Raw genomic sequence first — 22,366 nt, forward strand, 5'->3', positions numbered from 1 at the left:
CGCCACCTCAACAAGTCTGATCTACTATCGTCGACGATAGTATCAATATCGTCCTGTGGATTTAAATATTGGTAACTGGTTTGGTTAAGGTACATTCAAATTAATTATTAGTGACTAGCTTATGCTCGCGACTTTGTCTGCGTGGACTACAAAAATTTCAAACCCCTATTTCACCCCCTTAGGGGTTGAATTTTCAAAAATCCTTTCTTAGCGGATGTCTACGTCATAATAGCTATCTGCATGCCAAATTTCAGCCCGATGCGTCCAGTAGTTTGAGCTGTGCGTTGATAGATCAGTCAGTCAGTCACCTTTTCCTTTTATTAATTATTAGTGACTAGCTTATGCTCGCGACTTTGTCTGCGTGGACTACAAAAATTTCAAACCCCTATTTCACCCCCTTAGGGGTTGAATTTTCAAAAATCCTTTCTTAGCGGATGTCTACGTCATAATAGCTATCTGCATGCCAAATTTCAGCCCGATCCGTCCAGTAGTTTGAGCTGTGCGTTGATAGATCAGTCAGTCAGTCAGTCAGTCAGTCAGTCAGTCAGTCAGTCAGTCACCTTTTCCTTTTATATATTTAGACTAGTAGGTCGATTTCGTAAAAACTGCATTAATCATTACATTTATTACAATTCCTAATAGGTCGATTTCGTAAAAAGTGCATGAATCATTATATTTATTAAAGTTCCAATTGATGTGATTCCATTCCATTCTTGTTGCAACAATGCATTATAGCCAACAGTGAGTAAGCGTCAACCAATCAGAGGTGATTACGATCGTATCATTCTACCGCAATCGTGCATAATAAAATGACAAGTAAAGCGTGAAACAAACTAAAGGACGCGTCTGTGAGCCGTGGCTGACAACCACAACAGATATTTGGAACGCAGCTTGCGAGATATCTGTTGAGCGTCCAAGCGCTCAAGGCTATGTCCGCGACTTACGTCTGACAGTTTGCACAGTTCAATGTACTACGTACTATTCAGAGAAGTCACGGCCATCAGCCGCATCCTATAATGTGCGATGGGCGATTCATTGGAATGATTGTTATTCGAATAACAATCGAACTATCGACTGTTGTTATTATTCGATAATAATCAAATAGGTAATTGAAAAATCGAAAACAATCGTTTGTTTTCGATTGAATGAAATATTGAATAATAGAATGCAATTGCGCAATTCGTTTTAGACCGTGCGCTCAGTATTCGTAGACCTAATAGAAAAAAAAACAATCGATTTTTTAATCGTTTTTTTTTTATAATAATCACCCATCACTAACTCAAAACTAGGTTTACTTATATTCATAGATTCAAAATTGGAACCCCTTTTGTAACAAGAGGAGTTTAAATAAAAGTGACACTGAATTAAAGGCTTTTTATTTCATAAATTACAACCTAGTATTTACAAATTATTCAGGACTGAAATAATTATATTTTTAAAGTCAAGTCGTACTTTAATTTTCACCAAAGATGCAAATTATTTATATATTATTATCGATTTAATACAAAGAACGATAATTCATTAATTTTTGTAAGTTATCTGACTTAAGAAGCTTCACAAAATATTCAAGTGCGTGCTTCATGTGCCAATCTTTTGCTTCCAAACACCTGCAATATTTAAATCTTATTAGTAAAGTGTACAAAAGAACTAAGTACTTACTTACATACTTTTAATAAATAGTAAAGTCAGACATAAAAGCTATATGTAACTTTTTTATATTATAATTGTGATAATATATTATGCTGGTAGTAAATAATTATTGCAATATTATGATGCTGTCAAAACAGTGAATATCTAAAAAATAAAAGTTGAATGATAAATAAAAGCACCTCTCACTCGGCAATTTTTCTAACTCTGTTATTTTCATGAAAATTTCTACAAGTCGCTCTTTAGTGTCATCGTCTGGAGGTGATTCAAATTTAATATCCAATACGTTCTTCTTTGGGACCTGAAATAAAATAAAACAAATTAGGACTAACTTTTTTTAAAATAATAATACTTAATTAGGACCACTTTTTAGCAACCACTCCATGCTCTTGCCAAATTACTTAAATCAGTAAACTTTTCTTGTGCAATTAGTGGGCCTTAATGTATTCTAATGACGTCCTAATAAATTTCTAAAAAGTCGCCACGTCTGTAGGAAGCTTTATTTCAACACCAAAGCAAATACATTTTTAAACATGGCAACGAATCGATTGATTCGAAGACGCCGCTGTCAAACATTGCAATCTGCGACGAAGACAGTGTGAATGTGAAATTATTTTTGATTGTATTACTAGTATAAAACGAGCGTAAAACATGAAGAAACACCAAACAAGGCAAAAATCTTTAAACGATCCGATTATAGTGTCGCGGGTGAAAAACTACCTCGCGGAGAACGTGGATAAAACGTTTGTCGATGTGAGTCAAATGGCGCGTTCTCTGAAAGAGCGGTATCGCGAATACAACAACAAAAGCGACAACGTTTTCTGTCAGATGGTCGAGGGTGCGTACAAAGTGGTGTTGCATAGCTACGGGCTCGACGGCCCCTCCACGTCCGAAGGCTCCGAGGAGGAATCCGACTTGGAGTTATTAGACGAGAACAACAGTGCGATGAACGACCGCTTATTAGCGATGTACAAAAAACGGCCGACGGCCACCCGCCGCGCGACCGACAAGTCGGGCGAGCCTATTGACATACTTAGCAGCGACGAGGATGGCGGCGCAGCGGCCAAGATACCGAAGATCAACGACCAAATAACCATCACTCCACACATACCCAATCGTAATGCCAACAGCACGAGCGTGGAGCGCTCGGCGAAACCGCAACAACACCAAAATACGACCGATAAAAAACGCAAAGTAGAATCAATCAAAAGTGCTATGGCAAAGAAAAAAATGGAATTTGCTGCTGCCAAAAATGTTAAGGTTAGTTTTGAAGACATTGGAGGAATCTCTGAAATTATTACACAGATCTGTGACCTCGTGTTGCACATGAAACACCCTGAAGTTTACACCCAACTGGGTATAAAATGCCCCAGAGGAGCACTATTGCATGGGCCTCCAGGTACAGGAAAAACCTTGCTGGCTCATGCGATAGCTGGCAAACTTCAATTACCGTTAATAGCAGTTCCAGGAACAGAGTTAGTGGGTGGTATGTCTGGGGAATCTGAAGAGCGAATAAGAGAGCTGTTTGAGAGGGCTGTATCTGTGGCCCCTTGCATTCTGTTCATTGATGAAATAGATGCGGTCTGTGGCAATCGAATACATGCTCAAAAAGATATGGAGAAGAGAATGGTTTCTCAGTTACTAGCCAGCTTAGATAGTTTAAGTGAAAACAGTGCCTCTGTGTTAGTACTGGCTGCGACAAACAATCCTGATGTTCTAGACCCCGCCTTGCGAAGAGCTGGGAGGCTCGAACAAGAAATCACTTTAGGAATACCTTCATTGAAAGCTAGGAAAGAAATCCTTTCCATACTATGTAAAAACTTAGCTCTAGCAGACGATGTGGAGATGAACACTCTTGCCCAAATAACACCTGGTTTCGTGGGAGCCGACTTACAAGCACTTGTAAACAAAGCCAGCACATATGCTGTCAAGAGAATATTTGCTGAAATAAGACTACAGAGCAAAGCACTGAGTCCTAGTAAAAGTGAGAAGGACGCAAAAACCAATGATGAAACCAGTACCCTCCCCAATGGAGATAAGGAAAGTGAAGAAAATGTACCCACAGAGCCAAATGCAGATAGTACTGAGGAGAAACCTGTGGAACCAGAGAGCACAGAGCCTGCGACACAAGATGCTAATAATGAAAATGGAATCATCTCTAACCATACAGCCAATGTAGCAGACAAACCAATGGATCCAGTCGATGAAGTCGTGAGTCTTCTGGAAGACACTATGCCTTACTCAGAAGAAGAGCTGGTAGGTCTCGCAATCAGACAAGATGACTTTGTAAAAGCACTGAAAACAACCAAACCTTGTGCAGTCAGAGAAGGTATCGTCACAGTTCCTGATGTGACGTGGGATGATGTTGGATCGTTGAATCAAGTACGCAAGGATTTACAGCTAGCTGTGCTAGCACCTGTTAAATACCCTGAACAACTGAAAAAGCTAGGCCTGGCTGCACCTAGTGGCGTGTTACTCTGTGGTCCACCAGGATGTGGTAAAACATTGCTGGCTAAAGCTGTTGCCAATGAGGCTGGGGTGAACTTCATATCCGTGAAGGGCCCTGAACTACTGAACATGTATGTGGGAGAGAGTGAGCGGGCGGTCCGTACTTGCTTTAGACGCGCGCGGAATTCCGCTCCGTGCGTGATATTTTTCGATGAATTCGACGCGCTGTGTCCGAGACGTAGTTCTCATGATAACAATGGAGCTGCTAGAGTAGTGAACCAGTTGCTGACGGAAATGGACGGCATAGAAAGCCGTGAAGGAGTCTTCGTACTGGCTGCTTCCAACCGACCTGATATTATCGATCCAGCAGTATTACGACCGGGCAGGTTGGACAGGATAATGTATGTGGGGATGCCAGCGACCGAAGACAGATTTGATATACTACAGAAGATAACCAAAGCGGGCACACAACCTCAACTAGGCCCAGATGTAGATTTGCAAGTGATCGCCAACTTGACGGAGGGTTACACTGGTGCGGATTTGTCTGGTTTAGTGAGAGCAGCCGCAACTAGTGCTTTGACGAGTCATATCGCGAACGGTACACTCGAGGACGATATATTTGTAACGTTCGAAGATTTCAGGGCTGCGCTCTCAAAATGTAAGCCATCAGTTTCGGCAAAAGAACAGTTGCACTATGAAAAGTTAAGACTGAAGTACGCTGGCGGCAATGACGAGAAAGAGATGGAAATGGAAATCGAGCCGACAAACGAAGAATCTATGGACACGGTAATATAACTAAGAAATATAGTAATATAAGTTATAGTACTCCATTTTTATCATATCCCATGTAAGTGTGTAAAATGGATAGTGCCAATTTGAATGCAACTATTTTGAGGCATAAAATGATTTACAGTTCTTGAGTTCAAAATACTTTTAGTACACAATCACATTAATGTAAAAGTTTATTTTATTAAAGAAAGATAATATAATTTTGTCTTTTTATTTTGTAGTGAGGTTGGGTGATTGTAGTAGAATAAATGTAAGATAATTATTTTTAAATCACTTGAATGCAGGAAAACTATACTTATTCAAGTAAACAAGTTTTTTTAAAAGCTTTAATGGGAATTATATTATACATACTTATGAGTTATGTTACAGTAAACTAGAATCAATCTTGTAGTATAATGAATTTTTCTTTAAAATGGAATACCTACTATTGTAGATTATTTTGGGAAGCCATTAAACTTATAAGGTTATGCACATTTGAAATTCAATGATGAATAAAATATTTTAATAAAATTGTACTCTATTATTTATCATAGCCCTCATTTAAAAACCTTTTATTTTAATTTTGACATATTGACATTATGTTTATTTGAGTACTTAGATTGACTAATAATTGTACTTTTTATTGCATAACTAGGTACAGTACACAGCCGAAAGTGTTGAACATCAGCCTTTAGAATGACATTTCAGGTTTGTAGAGCGTTGTCTCTGTCACTCGTACCCACATGACGTTTTGTCGGTCTCAACGACCAAGATCTACAAAATATGCCATCTCCTTCTAAAGATCGATCATCTCCTTCTAAAGATCGATGTTCATCACTTTTGGCCGTGTACTGTACCTCTCGTTAGAGAGTAGTATATTCCTTCGTAGGTACTAGGTACCATAGAACAGTCATTTTATACTTCAATATTCTCAATAAAAATTATGGTTTAGGGTTTTTGTAGACAACCTATCAAATTATTTAATTCTATAATGTAGTAACCATTCTTATATTCTATTAAATAAAAGCCAAGATGTGTACAAAGTTTATTCCAAAAGTCTTCTCTTAAACTAGGGAAAATAATAATCGCACACCCCGATCGCAATCGGGGTGTGAGGCACGCCCAGCATAGCGCCCGCATCGGGTTAGCATGGGGGGGCGTCCCCACCCCGATAGTGACTTACTGATAGAATGATAGGATGAGAGGAAAGGCAAATATTAGTTGTTTAATATGGCTAATATAAGTCCCGCAAATTGCTATTACGGATCCATGACTCATTAACATCGAAATGACGTCAGCCGAGACAAAAATATACCATCAGCTCATCAGTCTAGTGCTGACTTCACTAAAATGGAGGCCACAAGCATTAGGAATTTGCGGGACTTATATTCTTTTTCCTGAATCCAGCGGCTCCCTGCGACTCGTCTGATGTCGTCCACCTAGTGGGGGGTCTTCCAGCGCTGCGTCTTCCGGTGCGAGGTCGCCATTCCAGCACCTTGTGACCCCAACGTCTATCGGTTGTACGAACTATGTGCCCTGCCCATTGCCACTTCAGCTTCGCAACCTGTTGAGCTATTTCGGTTACTCTAGTTCTCCTACGGATATCCTCATTTCCGATTTGATCACGTGGAGAAACTCCAAGCATAGCTCTCTACATCGCCCGCTGAGTGACTCTTTCTTCTGAGCCGCTGGATCCAGGAGGCGCAAGACCGTGGCGTGTGGAAGTCCCTACAAGAGACCTATGTCCAGCAGTGGACGTCTATTGGTTGATGATGATGATATTCTTTTTAAGAAAAAAAAATGAAAAACTCACCGAAAGCATCTGGAAGGCCCTTTTGGAAAACTCATGCGTAGGCTTGTCCCAGTACAGCATCTCGTTGTATATTTTGTATTCGCACCCGTTCTTGGTGTGCAAACATATGGTGCGGGTGAACGCGAGCAGTGTTTCGTCTTCGGCCAACGATTCGGCGGTCAGCTTGAGGATGCCGTTTATACGGAGGATTGTTGACGATTCCTGCGCCAAATTGTTGGTTAAATTGGGTGTTTGACTCCAATTTTTTTATTACTTTATAAACTAGGATAAAAATAATGACGTAAGCTGAAAAAACTAATGAAATCGATCAAATAACAAAAAAAGTTATAAGCATTTAAATATTTCTGATTAGACAGAAATAGCGATATAGCATTTTGACGTCACACCTTACTAATGCCATAGTAGCTTCATGCGGTTTCATACAAATTTTCGTTTTGCGAGAAAGGGATAGAAAACCCTCCCACTCCAAATTTAAAATGCCTATAACTTTGTAAATCTTAGTTGGATTTTAATATTTTTTTCAGCGTACGTCATTATTTTTATCCTAATAAATAATAAAGTAATAATATTTATCAATTTCAAAAGTAAGAAAACACCCAATTATTGTTGGTTAAATTAACTAACTTCATCATCATCATCATCATCAACCGATAGACGTCCACAGCTGGACATTAGGTCTCTTGTAGGGACTTCCACACGCTACGGTCTTGCGCCGCCTGAATCCAGCGGCTCCCTGCGACTCGTCTGATGTCATCCGTCCACCTATTGGGGGGTCTTCCGGTACGAGGTCGTCATTCCAGCACCTAACTAACTTAGGCTGAGATTTATAGAGCGCACTTTGACTTTGCTCAGACTAAAGATTGCGTTAAAACGAGACAGATTTATGTGAGAGATATAATATATCGGTCTCCTTTTAACTCTGACTTAAGTCTAAGCAAAGTCAGAGTGCGCTCTATAAATTTCACACTTAGAATAGATTATTATAGACCATAATATGGATTATACAAATTTTATAGCCCTATTTTACCTTTTAGGGGTCGAATTTCCAAAAATCATTTCTTGGCGGATGTCTACGTCATAATAACTATCTGCATGCCAAATTTCAGCCCGATCCGTCTAGTACTCTAGTAGTTTGAGCTGTGCGTTGATAGATGAATCTGTCAGTCACCTTTCTCCTTTTATATACAAAAAAAATTATGCACCTGGTCATAATCGCCTTCCAGCAACACTCGGCTCTTTATTACAAGGAACAACACCCGGTATCACTCACGGTATGGAACATAACATCGATAGTGAAGGTGGCCGGGTCGTGTTGTATGTTGGGCCACTTCTTCAACAGTTTAACGATGCTGCTCGCGCCGTGCACCTCGTCATAATCGCCTTCCAGCAACACTCGGCTCTTTATTACAAGGAACAACACCCGGTATCACTCACGGTATGGAACATAACATCGACAGTGAAGGTGGCCGGGTCGTGTTGTATGTTGGGCCACTTCTTCAACAGTTTAACGATGCTGCTCGCGCCGTGCACCTCGTCATAATCGCCTTCCAGCAACACTCGGCTCTTTATTACAAGGAACAACACCCGGTATCACTCACGGTATGGAACATAACATCGACAGTGAAGGTGGCCGGGTCGTGTTGTATGTTGGGCCACTTCTTCAACAGTTTAACGATGCTGCTCGCGCCGTGCACCTCGTCATAATCGCCTTCCAGCAACACTCGGCTCTTTATTACAAGGAACAACACCCGGTATCACTCACGGTATGGAACATAACATCGACAGTGAAGGTGGCCGGGTCGTGTTGTATGTTGGGCCACTTCTTCAACAGTTTGACGATGCTGCTCGCGCCGTGCACCTCGTCATAATCGCCTTCCAGCAACACTCGGCTCTTTATTACAAGGAACAACACCCGGTATCACTCACGGTATGGAACATAACATCGACAGTGAAGGTGGCCGGGTCGTGTTGTATGTTGGGCCACTTCTTCAACAGTTTGACGATGCTGCTCGCGCCGTGCACCTCGTCATAATCGCCTTCCAGCAACACTCGGCTCTTTATTAGGAGGTTCCGCGCGTCTTTAAACGTTGGGTCGTGACCTGAAATATATTTTTTTGATAAAGAGGCCAGAATAAAGCAGGAGTGTAAAAAGTAGACTTTACCGGTTTTATTTCTGACTTGAGTGATATTGACAAATCCAACATGACAAAAATTACATATTTTAGGCAATAATGGTGCGCTTACATGGGTAATTCTTTAAGCAATTGTTGCCCGGAAACACATATGGATGAATCTGGAGCAATATGGAGCAATTATTTCGCTTAACATTTTTGAAATTTTCAGGTATTGCTGGGTATTGAAGTAAATTGCTTCATATAGTATGGTAATTACCTGGAATTGCGGGATTTCTCGGAAAAAAATGCGGAACTGCCCGTGTAAGCGTAACTTTAGGCATTGATTTTTGATTGAATTGAGCAAAACTTTACTACATACTCACGCATTCTGTTCCTATACGTGATGGTCATAACGGCTTTGTCGGAATACATCGACTGTATATCTTCCCTGTCCTCGCGCGGCAACTCCAGCAAGGGGAAGAATATCTCTAGAAACTTCTCCACGACCACCGCGGCGTCGGGTGGACAGTAGTGTTTTTGGATATTAGGCATGTCACCTTTGAGAACTATTGGTATATCGTCCTGAAAAAAACTGGGCTTAATGGAAAATTCGAGTTAGGCTAGGGAAAATTTCGCACGGAATTCCAGTGTGTAATGTTTCACACATTGAAATATTAGAGCCACGCCATATCTGCATGGACAAAAATATGGGTATTCGAGGTTTAATATGTTTCACCAGCTTATGCTCAGGACTTCATCCGCGTGGACTACACAAGTTTCAAATCTCTTTTTACCCCCTTAGGGGTTGAATTTTCAAAAATCCTTTCTTAGCGGATGTATAGCTGCATGCCAAATTTCAGTCCGATCCGTTCAGTAGTTTGAGCTGTGTATTGCGTGCGTTTATATTGAGAATCGAGGTTGGAACGCCCCGCACAGCCCCCGCGCTAAGCCAGTGCGGGCGATCGCGGATGTGCGGGGCGTCCCTCGCCTCATACGCCGAGTTCCATCTCGATCTGACGCGTACTATACTTACCAGTTCTCTCAAAGTGGGGTATATAGTCTTCATGACAGTGACGTAACGTTCAGGATCCGTGTAGTCAGTGCAGAGCGGGTTGCCTTTTAGATGCAGTTATTTTAGGGGCAGTTGTCTGCTTTTTAAGGAGTTGATGCTGTGATATACTCACCATATTTCACCAAGTCTTCATGACAGTGACGTAACGTTCAAGATCCGTGTAGTCAGTGCAGAGCCGGGGTGCCTTTTAGATGCAGTCGTTTTAGAGGCAATTCTCCGCATTGCAAAGGCTTGATGCTGTGATATACTCACCAGTTCCTTCAAAGTAGGGTATGTTAGTCTTTATGACAGTGGCATAACGTTCAAGATCCGTGTAGTCAGTACAGAGCTGGTTGCCTTCTATATGCAGTCGTTTTAGAGGCAATTCTCCGCATTGCAAAGGCTTGATGCTGTGATATACTCACCAGTTCCCTCAAAGTTGGGTATATGATCTTCATGACAGTGACGTAACGTTCAGGATCCGCGTAGTAAGTGCAGAGCTGGTTGCCTTCTAGATGCAGTCGTTTCAGAGGCAGTTGTCGGCATTTTAAAGCCTTGATGCTGTGATATACTCACCAGTTCCCTCAAAGTGGGGTATATAGTCTTCATGACAGTGACGTAACGTTCAGGATCCGTGTAGTCAGTGCAGAGCGGGTTGCCTTCGAGATGCAGTCGCTTCAGAGGCAGTTGCCGGCATTGCAGCAAAGGCTTTATATTTTCTATACAATTGTGTGAGAGATCCAATGTTCTTAGTCTAGGCGTTGTCGATTCTAAGTTGAAACCTTCGAGTGATCTGGTAAATGAAAATAAAGACAGGTGTGAGTTTGTAGAGGTGTGTCTACGCTAGGCGAACCGAGCACGAGCCGAACACAATTCGTCTAGTGTGGACCGACTTACAAGCCTCGAACGATTGCGCTGCGAGCATTTCGTTCGTGCTCGGCTCTTTCCGCCTGTTGTCGGTTTTTTGACGAACACAAAGGGATTTGCTTCGCGCTCGCAGTGATCGAGGACAATGAACGTTGTAGGTTCGTTCCACACTTGACGCCGCGAACGACGAAGCCGAGAACGGCTCCGCTTGTGCTTCGTTCGTGCTCGGTTCGTCTAGCTTAGACCCACCTTTATGAGTTCAATTGCTCCACTTCTTCAGTTAATATACTTACAGCCGTACTCAGAGTCGCTTAATCGTTACTTACGTTTAGTTAAAACGAGACAGAGCTATATCTCTCACATAAATCTGTCTCGTTTTAACTCAATCTTAAGTAACGATTAGCGACTCTGAGTATGGCTGTTAGACAAAACAATAAAAGAATGGTTCGTCTATCGATTAACGTCGGTTCGTCTAGCGTAGACCCACTTTTATGAGCTCAATTGCTCCACTTCTTCAGTTAATATACTTACAGCCGTACTCAGAGTCGCTTAATCGTTACTTACGTTTAGTTAAAACGAGACAGAGCTATATCTCTCACATAAATCTGTCTCGTTTTAACTCAATCTTAAGTAACGATTAGCGACTCTGAGTATGGCTGTTAGACAAAACAATAAAAAAAGAATGGTTCGTCTATCGATTAACGTTAAAGTTATAATTATCAAAAAGAGACGACACGCAGTCACAACATGTAGTTGTTCGCTAACAGACAAGGAAGTGAAAAGTGTCCATAGACAACTCGAGCTGTCAGAAGCGAGAGTGGCGGTTTGGATATCTATGCACGGTCGGATACGCGTTACACAGGTAGTTTTTTAAAACGACTGCAGCATGTCTAGTGTCTATGACATAATGGATATCTGCATGCCATATTTCAGCCCGATCCATCCAGTAATTTGAGCTGTGCGTCGATAGATCAGTCAGTCAGTCAGTCAGCCACCTTTTCTTTTTATATCCTATTTAGATTTAGATTTAAGAGGATCGGAGTAAAAACACTTGGAACTCACGTAATCTTATTGTGAGACAGATTCAGTTCGGTGAGGTATTCCCAAACCACGTCGCTCTGTATCCGAACTATTTCGTCTTGGTTCCAGGACCGATTCAGCGGGAAGTAAATAAAATGGCTTATATCTGGAAAAAAGCGTCATTATTTATATAGCGTGTGCTCGGTAGCTCCAGCTGGGCCGACGGTTGTGTATTGAAACTTCTATATATACTCCAGATTGCAGAAAACTCCGTTAGTGCGAGTACTGTCAACGGTACATTTTGTTCGGGACTACTTCATGAAATGATATCAATTGAATAGCGCCATCTAGTTATCTAGATATTCAACAGTGGACATCCTCAGTGGATGATGGTGAGACAGAAAACTCATAACTTACCATATTTAAGTGTAAACTCGCTCAAATCCAACACCCGCTCGCCGTCATAGTTCATAGCAATACGTCTCTTGATCACATTCCGCGGGTGGAAATCCAGCTTTTTGAAGGAGATATTGGTGAGGGATATAGAGATCTTTAGTTCCACATCGTCTCTGAGCATCACGAACCCCAACCAATGTATCGTTAGGAGAGCGCCACGACAACGAGTCACGAAGAATTTGCACTCCTTTGAGTTGAACTAAAAAAAACACGAATTGAGAACCCCTTTTTTAGGATAATTTTTATCAAAAACAGGTACCAATCGGCACATGGCCAGCATGGTAGACTATAGCCAAAACCCTTCTCACTCTGAGAGGAGACCCATGCTCTGTAGTGAGCCGGCTAGGTTGATCATGATGTTGATGATCCGGCAGGAAATATTGTACATGGACCTTTAGAAAGAGATGTTGAAACCGACAAAATGTCACAAAGGTATGAGTGACAGAGACAACGTTCTACAAAGTCGAAATCTCATTCTAAAAGTCGATGTATAATATTTCTTGCCGGCTACTGTAGTAATTAAGTCATTACCAATGATGAAATAAAAATGTTAACCGGCATTAGACATGCAACGATTAAAAAGGCTAGAACCCGAAGCTGTGAGAGAGTGCGGTCTTTTTGCGGAAGTGGAAATCATGATCAAGCAAAAATCTATCATTTTTAGAGACTTTTGTTCTTAGTCATGGCTCCCAGTGGATTTCCCAGCTTTTTGTACGAGATATTGGTGAGGGATATAGAGATCTTTAGTTCCACATCCTCTTTGCGCATCACAAACCCCAACCAATGTATAGTTAGCAGCGCACCTCGACAACGAATCACGAAGAATTTGCACGACGCGTTTTTTTTAGTTCAACTCAAAAGAGTTGAACTAAAAAAAACGCGTCGAATGTGATTACCCCTTTTAAGAATTATTTTTTATTCAAGAGGAGCTTGCACTTTTTGATTCCGTAGATGTGGGAAATATTTTGACACACAAGGAATGATGATTAGCTTGAAAGAAAGAAAGAAAGAAAATGCATTTATTTGTTGTTTATCTGTGACACCAATCACAGATAAAAACAAAGTACAAATGTAACATTTTCATATGTGACACCCCAAGTATTGCTTGCAATTACAATAGGCTACTTGACTCATATCTAATTTCGTCCAATAAATGATTATTTATATAGTATTTTGCTTAAAACAACGAAATATATCAATAACAATTATTAAAAACGCAGGATGGATATATAAATCCAATTTAAAAAAATACAATTTTTATTTTTATTTGAAACGCAGAAAACGCTGTCAGCCATGATGTGACGTCATTAAATATGTAAACAAAGAAATGTCATTCCTATGTCACGCGGGGACTAACGTAGTATCCATATATATAAAATTTAGAGTCCTGACTAACTTATATATCAACGCACAGCCTAAACATCTAAACAGCTGGGCCTAGATACATGAAATTTGGTGAGTGTGTTCTTTGTAGGTAAAGAGAAGGTATCCACTAGGAAAGGATTTTTTGAAATTCCACCTCTGAGTGGGTTAAATGGAGGTTTGAAATTTATGAAGTCCACGCGGGCGAAGTCACGAGCATAAGCTAGTTTTTATATATTTCTAAAAACTCATAGTAAACGTAAAAAAATATCGTTTTCTCTTTATAAATTGAATAAGTTATTAAGTAAGACTTACAACAAAGTGATCTTTGCAAAAATAAATTTGGGTTGAAGTCGTTAGTCATATAGGATCCCTTTAAGCAAGTCTTTGCGTGTTACGTATATTTATTTCACTGGGCACTCTAATCCACAACTTTCCTGTGGTCTTTATCGATGCGTTTTTTACATTCTCGGATGATTCAATAACGATAATTACTATATTTTTCATGTAAACTAGTATAGAAGTCATGTTTATTAAACTTTGGTAGGTTATGCTCAGTATATATAATGTACTCTGTGGTTATGCTGTTGTTTACAAATGCATGACGTCAGAGCACAGATAATCTATCGGCCAAACATGGCCGACAGTGTTTTCACCTGTCTAAGAAAAATATTTTTTTAAATTAAAGTTTTACGGTTTTTTAGGGCGCAAAAAAAATATAGTGTTAATTTTTTTGATATAATAGGACAAATATTAACCATTTAAGACCAACTTAAAAAAATTGTCAAGTAGCCTATTGCAAGCAATACTTGTGCATTGTAGAGTCTACATCTCCTGAGGATGCTCAGGTGTCGATGTCTGAGTGAAAGTATGTTCTGAGTGAAAATGATGTGTAGTGTGTTCTAGCACCGGAATTCAGACAAATATGGGCTTCTTTAGAGAACGAATCAGAAGACATGACGTGTCATACACAACGTTAAGGCATTGCATGAACGTTGAATATGACACATGTCGTTTGAATCGTCCTCTAAAGAAGCCCCTATCTTGACTATGAATTCCGGTGTAGAAGATTTGTGTACAGTGCGAGCGACACTTGACGGCAACGTTAGTTGCGATTTTCGCCACGCGCCAAGATAGCCTTGTCGCACTGTAATTATTCTAAGCCGTAGATAGAGTAATAAAGGTAGATGCAGGAACGTTTGCTTTCTCATTCGCACTAAAAAGAGAGCACAGATAAAGTTACTAATGTGATAAACAGAGACGCAGCTAACCTATATTTTGTCCCTTATCGTGTAACTGGTTTTTTTAAAGAATCCATACAAGAAGTTGCAAAACAAACTTTGAGAATTCGTGGCGTAATTGTATTTCTCATGAGTTATTTACTTGTTTCCACATAAAAAACGTTTAATACAAATATTGTTGATCGGTTAATACAAATATTGACTACTAAACAATGGTAATAATTGTCGTGTTATTCATCGTTACGTCGTGCTATCGCTATCGTGGTAGATTCATCCGACTATTCGCAAGCACTTGGAAAAGTTTATACGAATAAAATAAAAAAAAGATTTTCATTTCATTTCATCTCATACGCGGTTACACAGTACTTACATCTACCTATTATTCTATCTACGTTCTAAGCTCACCTCTATGAAAAAAGGAACAAAACTTTTTCCTTTTAAATTGTCGAGCATCATATCCAGTACATCTTCTTTTGTCCAAGATGGCGGGTATCCTTTTACCTAAAATAATTTCCAAATTTCATACTTATTCCAAATACTAGCTGATGCCCGCGACTTCGTCCGCGTGGAATTAGGTATAGCAAAGTGTGAAACGACCGAATAAACTAAAGCGGCACCCCATTGGCTAGGCATCGCGTATCGTTCCTCATGAGTGAGCGAGATGAAATACAGCTGCGTTTTTAACGCTCTAGTATATTTTAGATATTTTGTGTACTTTTCCATAAAAGTGAAAAAAAAAATACTACCCTATTTTTGAACCATCCGAAACTTACCGTGATTATAAAACAAGCATTATCTTTCTCCATAGCGTATATTTCCTCCATTTGCTCTTGTTCCATCATCATGACAGTCTGGAAATACCAAAAAATATAAATTGAAAAGTCAAGACAGTCTTTTTGGCGACTACATGTTTCTTCCACGACTAAACCGGCGGGGTGATTACGTATCTCGCGACAAGCTTGCGACAGGCGTAAATCTCGCGATCATTGCTGTCAAACGTAACACGTAATAGCGGCTAGAGAGAGACAGCAATAGCCACAAAGCAAATTAAGAAGAAGAAGAGAGACAGCAAATGAACTATCGCGTTGCTACTGCTGTCGCGTTGTCAGTAATCACCCCGCCGAAGTCGTCTGTGCTGTTTATTATGATACTAATGATACTAAGGGTGAGATTTATAGAGAGAGACAGATGTATATCTCTCACATAAATCTGTCTCGTTTTAACTCAATCTTAAGTCTGAGCAAAGTCAGAGTGCACTCTATAGATCTCAGTGCATAAATTTTGAGAAAGGACTCATCATATGTTATGCTATATGTGTTAACTGTCATGCCAAAAGTACGATTTAGTATAATGCGTAAAATTTAACTCCTCACACGCCATTTTAATTTTATGTGTCAAAAGTACGATTTTAGTGCTTATTTTAAAGGTGAACCGTACTTTGACATGACAGTTGACCCAATGGCGCGTGAGGAGTCATTTTGACATGTCGATTGACATATAGAGCAGATATGGCGAGTCTTTTCTCAAAATTTACGCATTATATGGATTTTAAACTAAATACAAACCTTGGAAGTTCTAACAGTGACAGTTTTCTTGGCAACTACATGTTTCTTCCACGGCCAAACTGGCAGGAACTTTATGACAGTTTCGTCCGTGCTGTTTACTATTTCCTCGTTGTCATGTACTGGGACATCCTTTTTAATTTCTACCACTTCCCTGCAATCATATATAGACCCTCATATAATCATCCAATGAGGTTGATTCCGTTGTTCACAATGGTACTGATTCTGAGCACAACCTAATTTTACAGTATTCGCATCCTCTTCTTACTAATGTAATATGAAAAGGACATACGCAGTTTGTTAAGTTTTAAATTTAATTTTTAGATGGTAAAACCCGTGATTTTAGCGCACAGGCGCGAGCCTACTGTTTAAATTTGTAGCGTGCACTAAAAATTAGAGTCTTTAAATGTAAAGTTCATTTTCTGCCCCTTTTTAGCATCGTTGAAAAGAAAAGGATGCAGATACTCTAAATTTAGTTTAGAGAAAGACAACGGAATCGGTGCCATTCTCTTAAACCAAACTAAAATGACACGTCTAAATCTAGCGCTTGGCTGCAATCAGACCTGGTGGCAAGTGATGATGCAGCCTAAGATGGAGCGCGCTTGTCTAGAAGATGCCTATTCACACTTGACTTGAAGGTACCCATATTATAATTGGATTACTTAAGGTACTCATATTAATTTAGCCGGATAAAAATAGTATTGTTCTCACCTAACAGCTTGGTCCTTGCTCAAACTGAGATTGATGGTGAGTTTAGGCTTCTTCGGTTGCGCGAGAGGTCCTAGCCTTTCGAAAGCGCTGAGTCGCTTTTGACCTTGATCCATGTCTGGGGATTCTGAGCCTTTACGATCTGGAATTTAAAAAGTTCATCGTTGGCGGACTCCCGACAGAAGCGAAGCTTCACACGTTATTCAGTGAAAGTAATATGGAATGGTGCAATCCGGTTTTATCCGGTCTGGTCTGGTTCTCAAGCCAATCTTTTTTTACGACACTCAAGCCTGAGAAACAGAGCAATGATGAGGTCTATGTTAGAGCGCGCTTGCCTAGAAGACGCCTATTCACTCTTGCCTTGAAGATCAAATTCAGTCGAATGTGGTAGTTTTTGGTCTTCATTTTAGACGCGTGCGTAACCTATCTACAGTAGCCAGTAGAAAATAATGTACATCGACCTTTAGAAAGAGGTTTCGGTTTCGTAGAGCGTTGTCTCTGTCACTCATACCTATGTGAGGTTTTATTTTATTTTATTCGTTTATTAGTAATCAACAGCGATACAGACAATACAATTTTACATAATATCAGACTGAAAATAAGGCCAAATAGGATTACAATTTTGTTTGTCGGTCTCAACGACAGAGACAACGCTCTACGAAACCGCTAACTCTTTCTAAATGTTGGTGTACAATTTTTTTCTGCCACATACTGTACTTCTACTTTACTTATATTTAATACTAGATGATGCCCGCGACTTCGTCCGCGTGGATTTAGGTTTTGTAAAATCCCATGGGAACTCTTTAATTTTACGGGATAAAAAGTGGCCTATATCCCTTCCCCGGGATATAAGCTAACTCTGTACCAAATTTCATCAAAATCGGTTGAACGATTGGGCCGTAAAAAACTAGCAGACAGACAGACAGACACACTATCGCATTTATAATATTAAGTATGGATGGATAGTACGGATTAGTATGTACTAGTATGGATAGTATGGATCATTGATCCTACCTTCTTTATTTGTCGGAGAATACGCTTGGTGTTGGCCCTTGCTGCCTTTGGCTGTTTTGTCCAACATATTTTGTGACTCATATCCAGGGACGGGTTTATCCATCGGTGTTTTTCTATCCCATCTCGACATAGATGCAGGTTTGTCCGAATAATCTAGAAATGTCAAAATTAAAATAGCTTTGTTTTAAGGTGTGCGTATTCCCAGCAGAATAAAGTTGAATTAATTTATCTGCGTTGACGCCTTCGTCCACCATTGGCTCTCCTGTTCGAGAAGCGCTGGTCGCTTCTCTCGCCATAGTACCCTTAACGACGTCATCCGGAGGTCCGCCCATGTGCCAGCTGTAGTAGAACCTATTGGTTTGGCACGTAGCGATGGCAAGAGACCTGATGGTATGACGCTCGTACCGTAAAAGATGGGCAGGTCGCTTGTTTGGGATGCAACGTGTGCAGATACTTTAGCTGCATCCCACATCAGCGCCGAACAGGCCAAGAGGCGCAGATATGAAAACCTCGATGAGATCTTCATATTCGTGCCTTTTGGTTTGGAGACCTTGGGGCTGTGGGGCCCGGGGGCCCGGGGGCTCAAGCTCCAAAGAGGTAATGCTGCCAGCATCTTGGGTACAATATGCCTCGCTGCGGTGGTCTCGATGAGGTTTTAGATTTAATTTAATTTTTTTTAGTTTTAATTTAATGTTGTTTTTTTTTTTAGATTTAAGTTTATTAAATAGAATAATTGTATTAATTTACTGCAGCTTAAATACTACTTATAGTAGATTTTTAGGGTTCTGTACCCCTAAAGGAAAAAGGAACCCTTATAGGATCACTCTGTTGTCTATCTGTCTGTCCGTTGTGTCGGTCGAGAAAACCTATAGGGTACTTCTCGTTGACCTAGAATCATGAAATTTGGTAGATATAGTACGCGACAGGTCGAGACAGCAATAATAAGATAATATACACATTAAACTTTATATTACACTTATAAATTATGTTTTAAATGTATCTTTTTTTTCACCTTTCTGCGGTTCGATGGCGCCAAACTTATTTTGATTAATCAAAAAAGTTTTCGGGACACCTGCTGGGAACTTGTTAGGCCCTGAAAAAAAAATACAATTTACTTATCAGGCTCTATGGAAATCTAAATATGTGTGTATTTGTTTGTATCTTCTTTACACGCTCAAATATAGCGTACACTGACTGCACTCAGCAGGGTTGATAAGAAACAGTTTAAAAAACATTTTTGTTTAAAACTGGATTTAAAACATGTTTGAAACTTTATTTTTAGGGTTCTGTCTGTCTGTCCGTTTGTCGTATCTGTCAAGAAAACATAACCTAAACAATGTTTACGACAAAAATGTATTTTAAACTTTGAAACATCCATACTAATATTATATTATGCGAAACTGTGTGTCTGACTGTCTGTCTGCTAGCTTTCACGGCCCAACAGTTTAACCGATTTTTATGAAATTTGGTATAGAGTTACATACATCCCGGGGAAGGACATATGCTACTTTTTATCCCGGAAAATCAAAGAGTTCCCACGGGATTTTTAGAAACATAAATCCACGCGAACGTGGTTGCGGGCATCACCTAGTGTTTTATATATTACTAGCTTATGCTCGCGACTTCGTCCGCGTGGACTACACAAATTTCAAACCCCTATTTCACCCCCTTAGGAGTTGAATTTTCAAAAATCCTTTCTTAGCGGATGCCTACGTCATAATAGCTATCTGCCAGTGGCGTGCACAGAGTTTGAAGCCAGGGTAGGCATTAGTTAAGCAGGGACCTGTTTACTGGCAGGTCATAATGAAAAATATGCATTGAGCTACAACTGGGGTAAGCAGTGCATTTATGCCTTTATGACCTGCACGCCACTGCTATCTGCATACCAAATTTCAGCCCGATCCGTCCAGTAGTTTGAGCTGTGCGTTGATAGATCAGTCAGTCAGTCACCTTTTCCTTTTATATATTTAGATAAACTGTTTTAAAGATGTTTTCAATCCTGTTTTAAACAAAACTGTTTTTTTATTCAACCCTGGCTTCTTCTTCTTCTTCTTCGCTCTGGGCTGGTTTCCGCACTTAAACGTTTCCGTCTGTTGTGCGTGCATTGCCCCAATCAACCCTGGCTATGACCGTAAAGTGCGTATAAACAACAAGGGCGTAATCACACTATATTTGTAGAACGCGACAAGTCGAGATGACAATCGGTTCACCCACACAACCCCCGCGCTAACTCGGTGCGAGATAACGCGGGTGACGTGCGGGTGTTTGGGGTGTCCCTCCGCCTCATACCGCGATTGCCATCTCGATCTGTCGCGTACTATACCTGTAGTCTTACTATGGGTAATGGGTATGGTTATATTTTACCGTGATCATCGCTAAACATATTGATATGCTCATTCATGTTTTGTCGAATGTTTTCTCTAACCACTGTTTTCTCTAACCACTTCTCTAATATCAGAAGATAAACATTCAAGAAGTTCTTGATTTGCCTTTTTCCTTGATTCCTCTGAAACAGTACATTATGATATGTTGAGTAATCCATAGTTAGCCATAATACTTAACTGTATATTGGTACTGATTCTGAGCACACCTAAATTTTAGAGTGTTCGCGGCCTCTTCTTACTAATGTAATATGAAAAAGACAGATACAGTTTGACCGTTTTAAATTTAATTTAGAGCTGTCAAACCGGGTGACTTTAGCTGCCAGTCGCGAGCCTATTGCTTAAATTTGTAGCGTGCACTAAAATTTAAAGTCTTTAAATGTAAAATTCATGATGAGGGGTAATAGGCTGGAATGGTATGGGCATATAATGCGGAGGGTAGAAAGCCATGTCACTAGAAGAATGTTAAGTATGCATGTGGAAGGAAAAAAGAGGAGAGGACGACCAAAGAAAAGGTGTATGGATTGCGTGAAAGAGGATATGCGTGAAAAAGAGGTGGATAATACGTTGACGAATGACAGGAATGAGTGGAAGAAGAAGACATGTTGTGCCGACCCCACGTAGCGTGGGATAAGGTAAGGAAGAAGAAGAAGAAATGTAAAATTCATGTTCTGTCAAATTTCAGTCTGTCACTCAGTCAGTCACCTTTTCCTTTTATATGTAGGTATATTTAGATTTTTCTAACAAAACAATGCTTGTTTTCATTCATTCATTTCATCCAAATCGCCACTCGCTAGCTGACAATATGAGTATACATAAAAATGATTTAAGGTACCTGGTGTAAGTTGATTTGAGGACTCTGAAAGCCCTCTATTCCTTGTTTGTAGTTTCTTGGCGTACTTTTCTTGCAATTTAGTTTGAAAGCTTTGTTCACTTAGTTTGAATGTGTGTTTGAATGTATTTCTGTAATTTAAGTATATAAACATGAAATTAGTATTTTCATCTATTAATTGAAAACGTTCAATCTCTCCACAATAGCAGCTACCGACAACAAGCCAGCGTTAAAAACTTACGCTAAATTTTGTCTTGGAACTTCAGAAGTTTCAAGTTCATCCACAGTGGTTTCAGTTGCTGTGATTGTATTCCCTTTGGTTGGAGTATTAATAGCTGGGGTATCCGACATTGAACACACGCGTCTGCGATATTTGAGCTTATGAACGTGCTGGACACAGAACGCAATTTATTATTGTTCAATATCACCAAATCAAGCTTTTTTACAATTATTCCACACCAAAACAAAATATAATTTTGAGGGGATATTTGTTATGACAATTGAGCTTGCAATACATGACAGTTTGACATGTGACAGTGACATAATATGACTTGACGTTAGGTACAGATAAAGCTTATAAAACATAGATATTTATTCATCCAAGCGTTGGCCCATAGATTAATATGTTGGCCTTACTGCCATGATGGATGGCACGCACCTTTTTGGAGTTAACTAACTATCATTGGTTATCATGCGCGTTTTGTTATGGTTTTAAAGGTGAAGGAAATATCTTGAGTTTTGGTCTAATGAAGTCTGCCAAAGTCAGTCTGAGAGGAAACCAGTGTTCAGTTGATGTGACCCCTGAGTTGATCATGATGATGATGATGAAGGGTGCCAACTGTTACTAAGTCTCCGCTGGCTGTCCGCCCGTCCATCCGTAATAGGTAGAGATTTTTTTAAATAGGTACCTACCTACCTAGTTACCTACTTAATAGGTATTTTCACAGACTGAAAGTCGCTTATCTAATGGTGCCAAGAATACTGGCTGCATTTCCGCGCTAGACTGCCAGACTGATCCTTTGCGCAAAAATTGAACCAGCCCTTCTGTCACCAGGATATAATCTTATCAAATGTGATCTTAG

At 40.0% G+C, this 22,366-nt stretch overlaps 1 protein-coding gene and 1 pseudogene across 1 annotated transcript; one reads left to right on the forward strand and one right to left on the reverse strand.

The window, feature by feature from the left end:
* Nucleotides 1-1,360: 1,360 nt before the first annotated feature.
* On the reverse strand, nucleotides 1,361-21,415 carry LOC117989794 (nuclear RNA export factor 1-like; annotated as a pseudogene).
* Nucleotides 2,189-5,405, forward strand: smid (nuclear valosin-containing protein-like smid). Its single transcript, XM_034977035.2, has one exon. The coding sequence runs from the start codon at nucleotides 2,299-2,301 to the stop codon at nucleotides 4,888-4,890; it is 2,592 nt and encodes an 863-aa protein (XP_034832926.1). The 5' UTR covers nucleotides 2,189-2,298; the 3' UTR covers nucleotides 4,891-5,405.
* Nucleotides 21,416-22,366: the final 951 nt, after the last annotated feature.

Source organism: Maniola hyperantus, chromosome 16, assembly GCF_902806685.2.
Source record: "Maniola hyperantus chromosome 16, iAphHyp1.2, whole genome shotgun sequence".
NCBI classification, from domain to species: domain Eukaryota; kingdom Metazoa; phylum Arthropoda; class Insecta; order Lepidoptera; family Nymphalidae; genus Maniola; species Maniola hyperantus.

Bases quoted from the DNA above. Each gene is read 5' to 3' on its own strand.
- smid (XM_034977035.2), top strand. From the start codon at position 2,299: ATGAAGAAACACCAAACAAGGCAAAAATCTTTAAACGATCCGATTATA.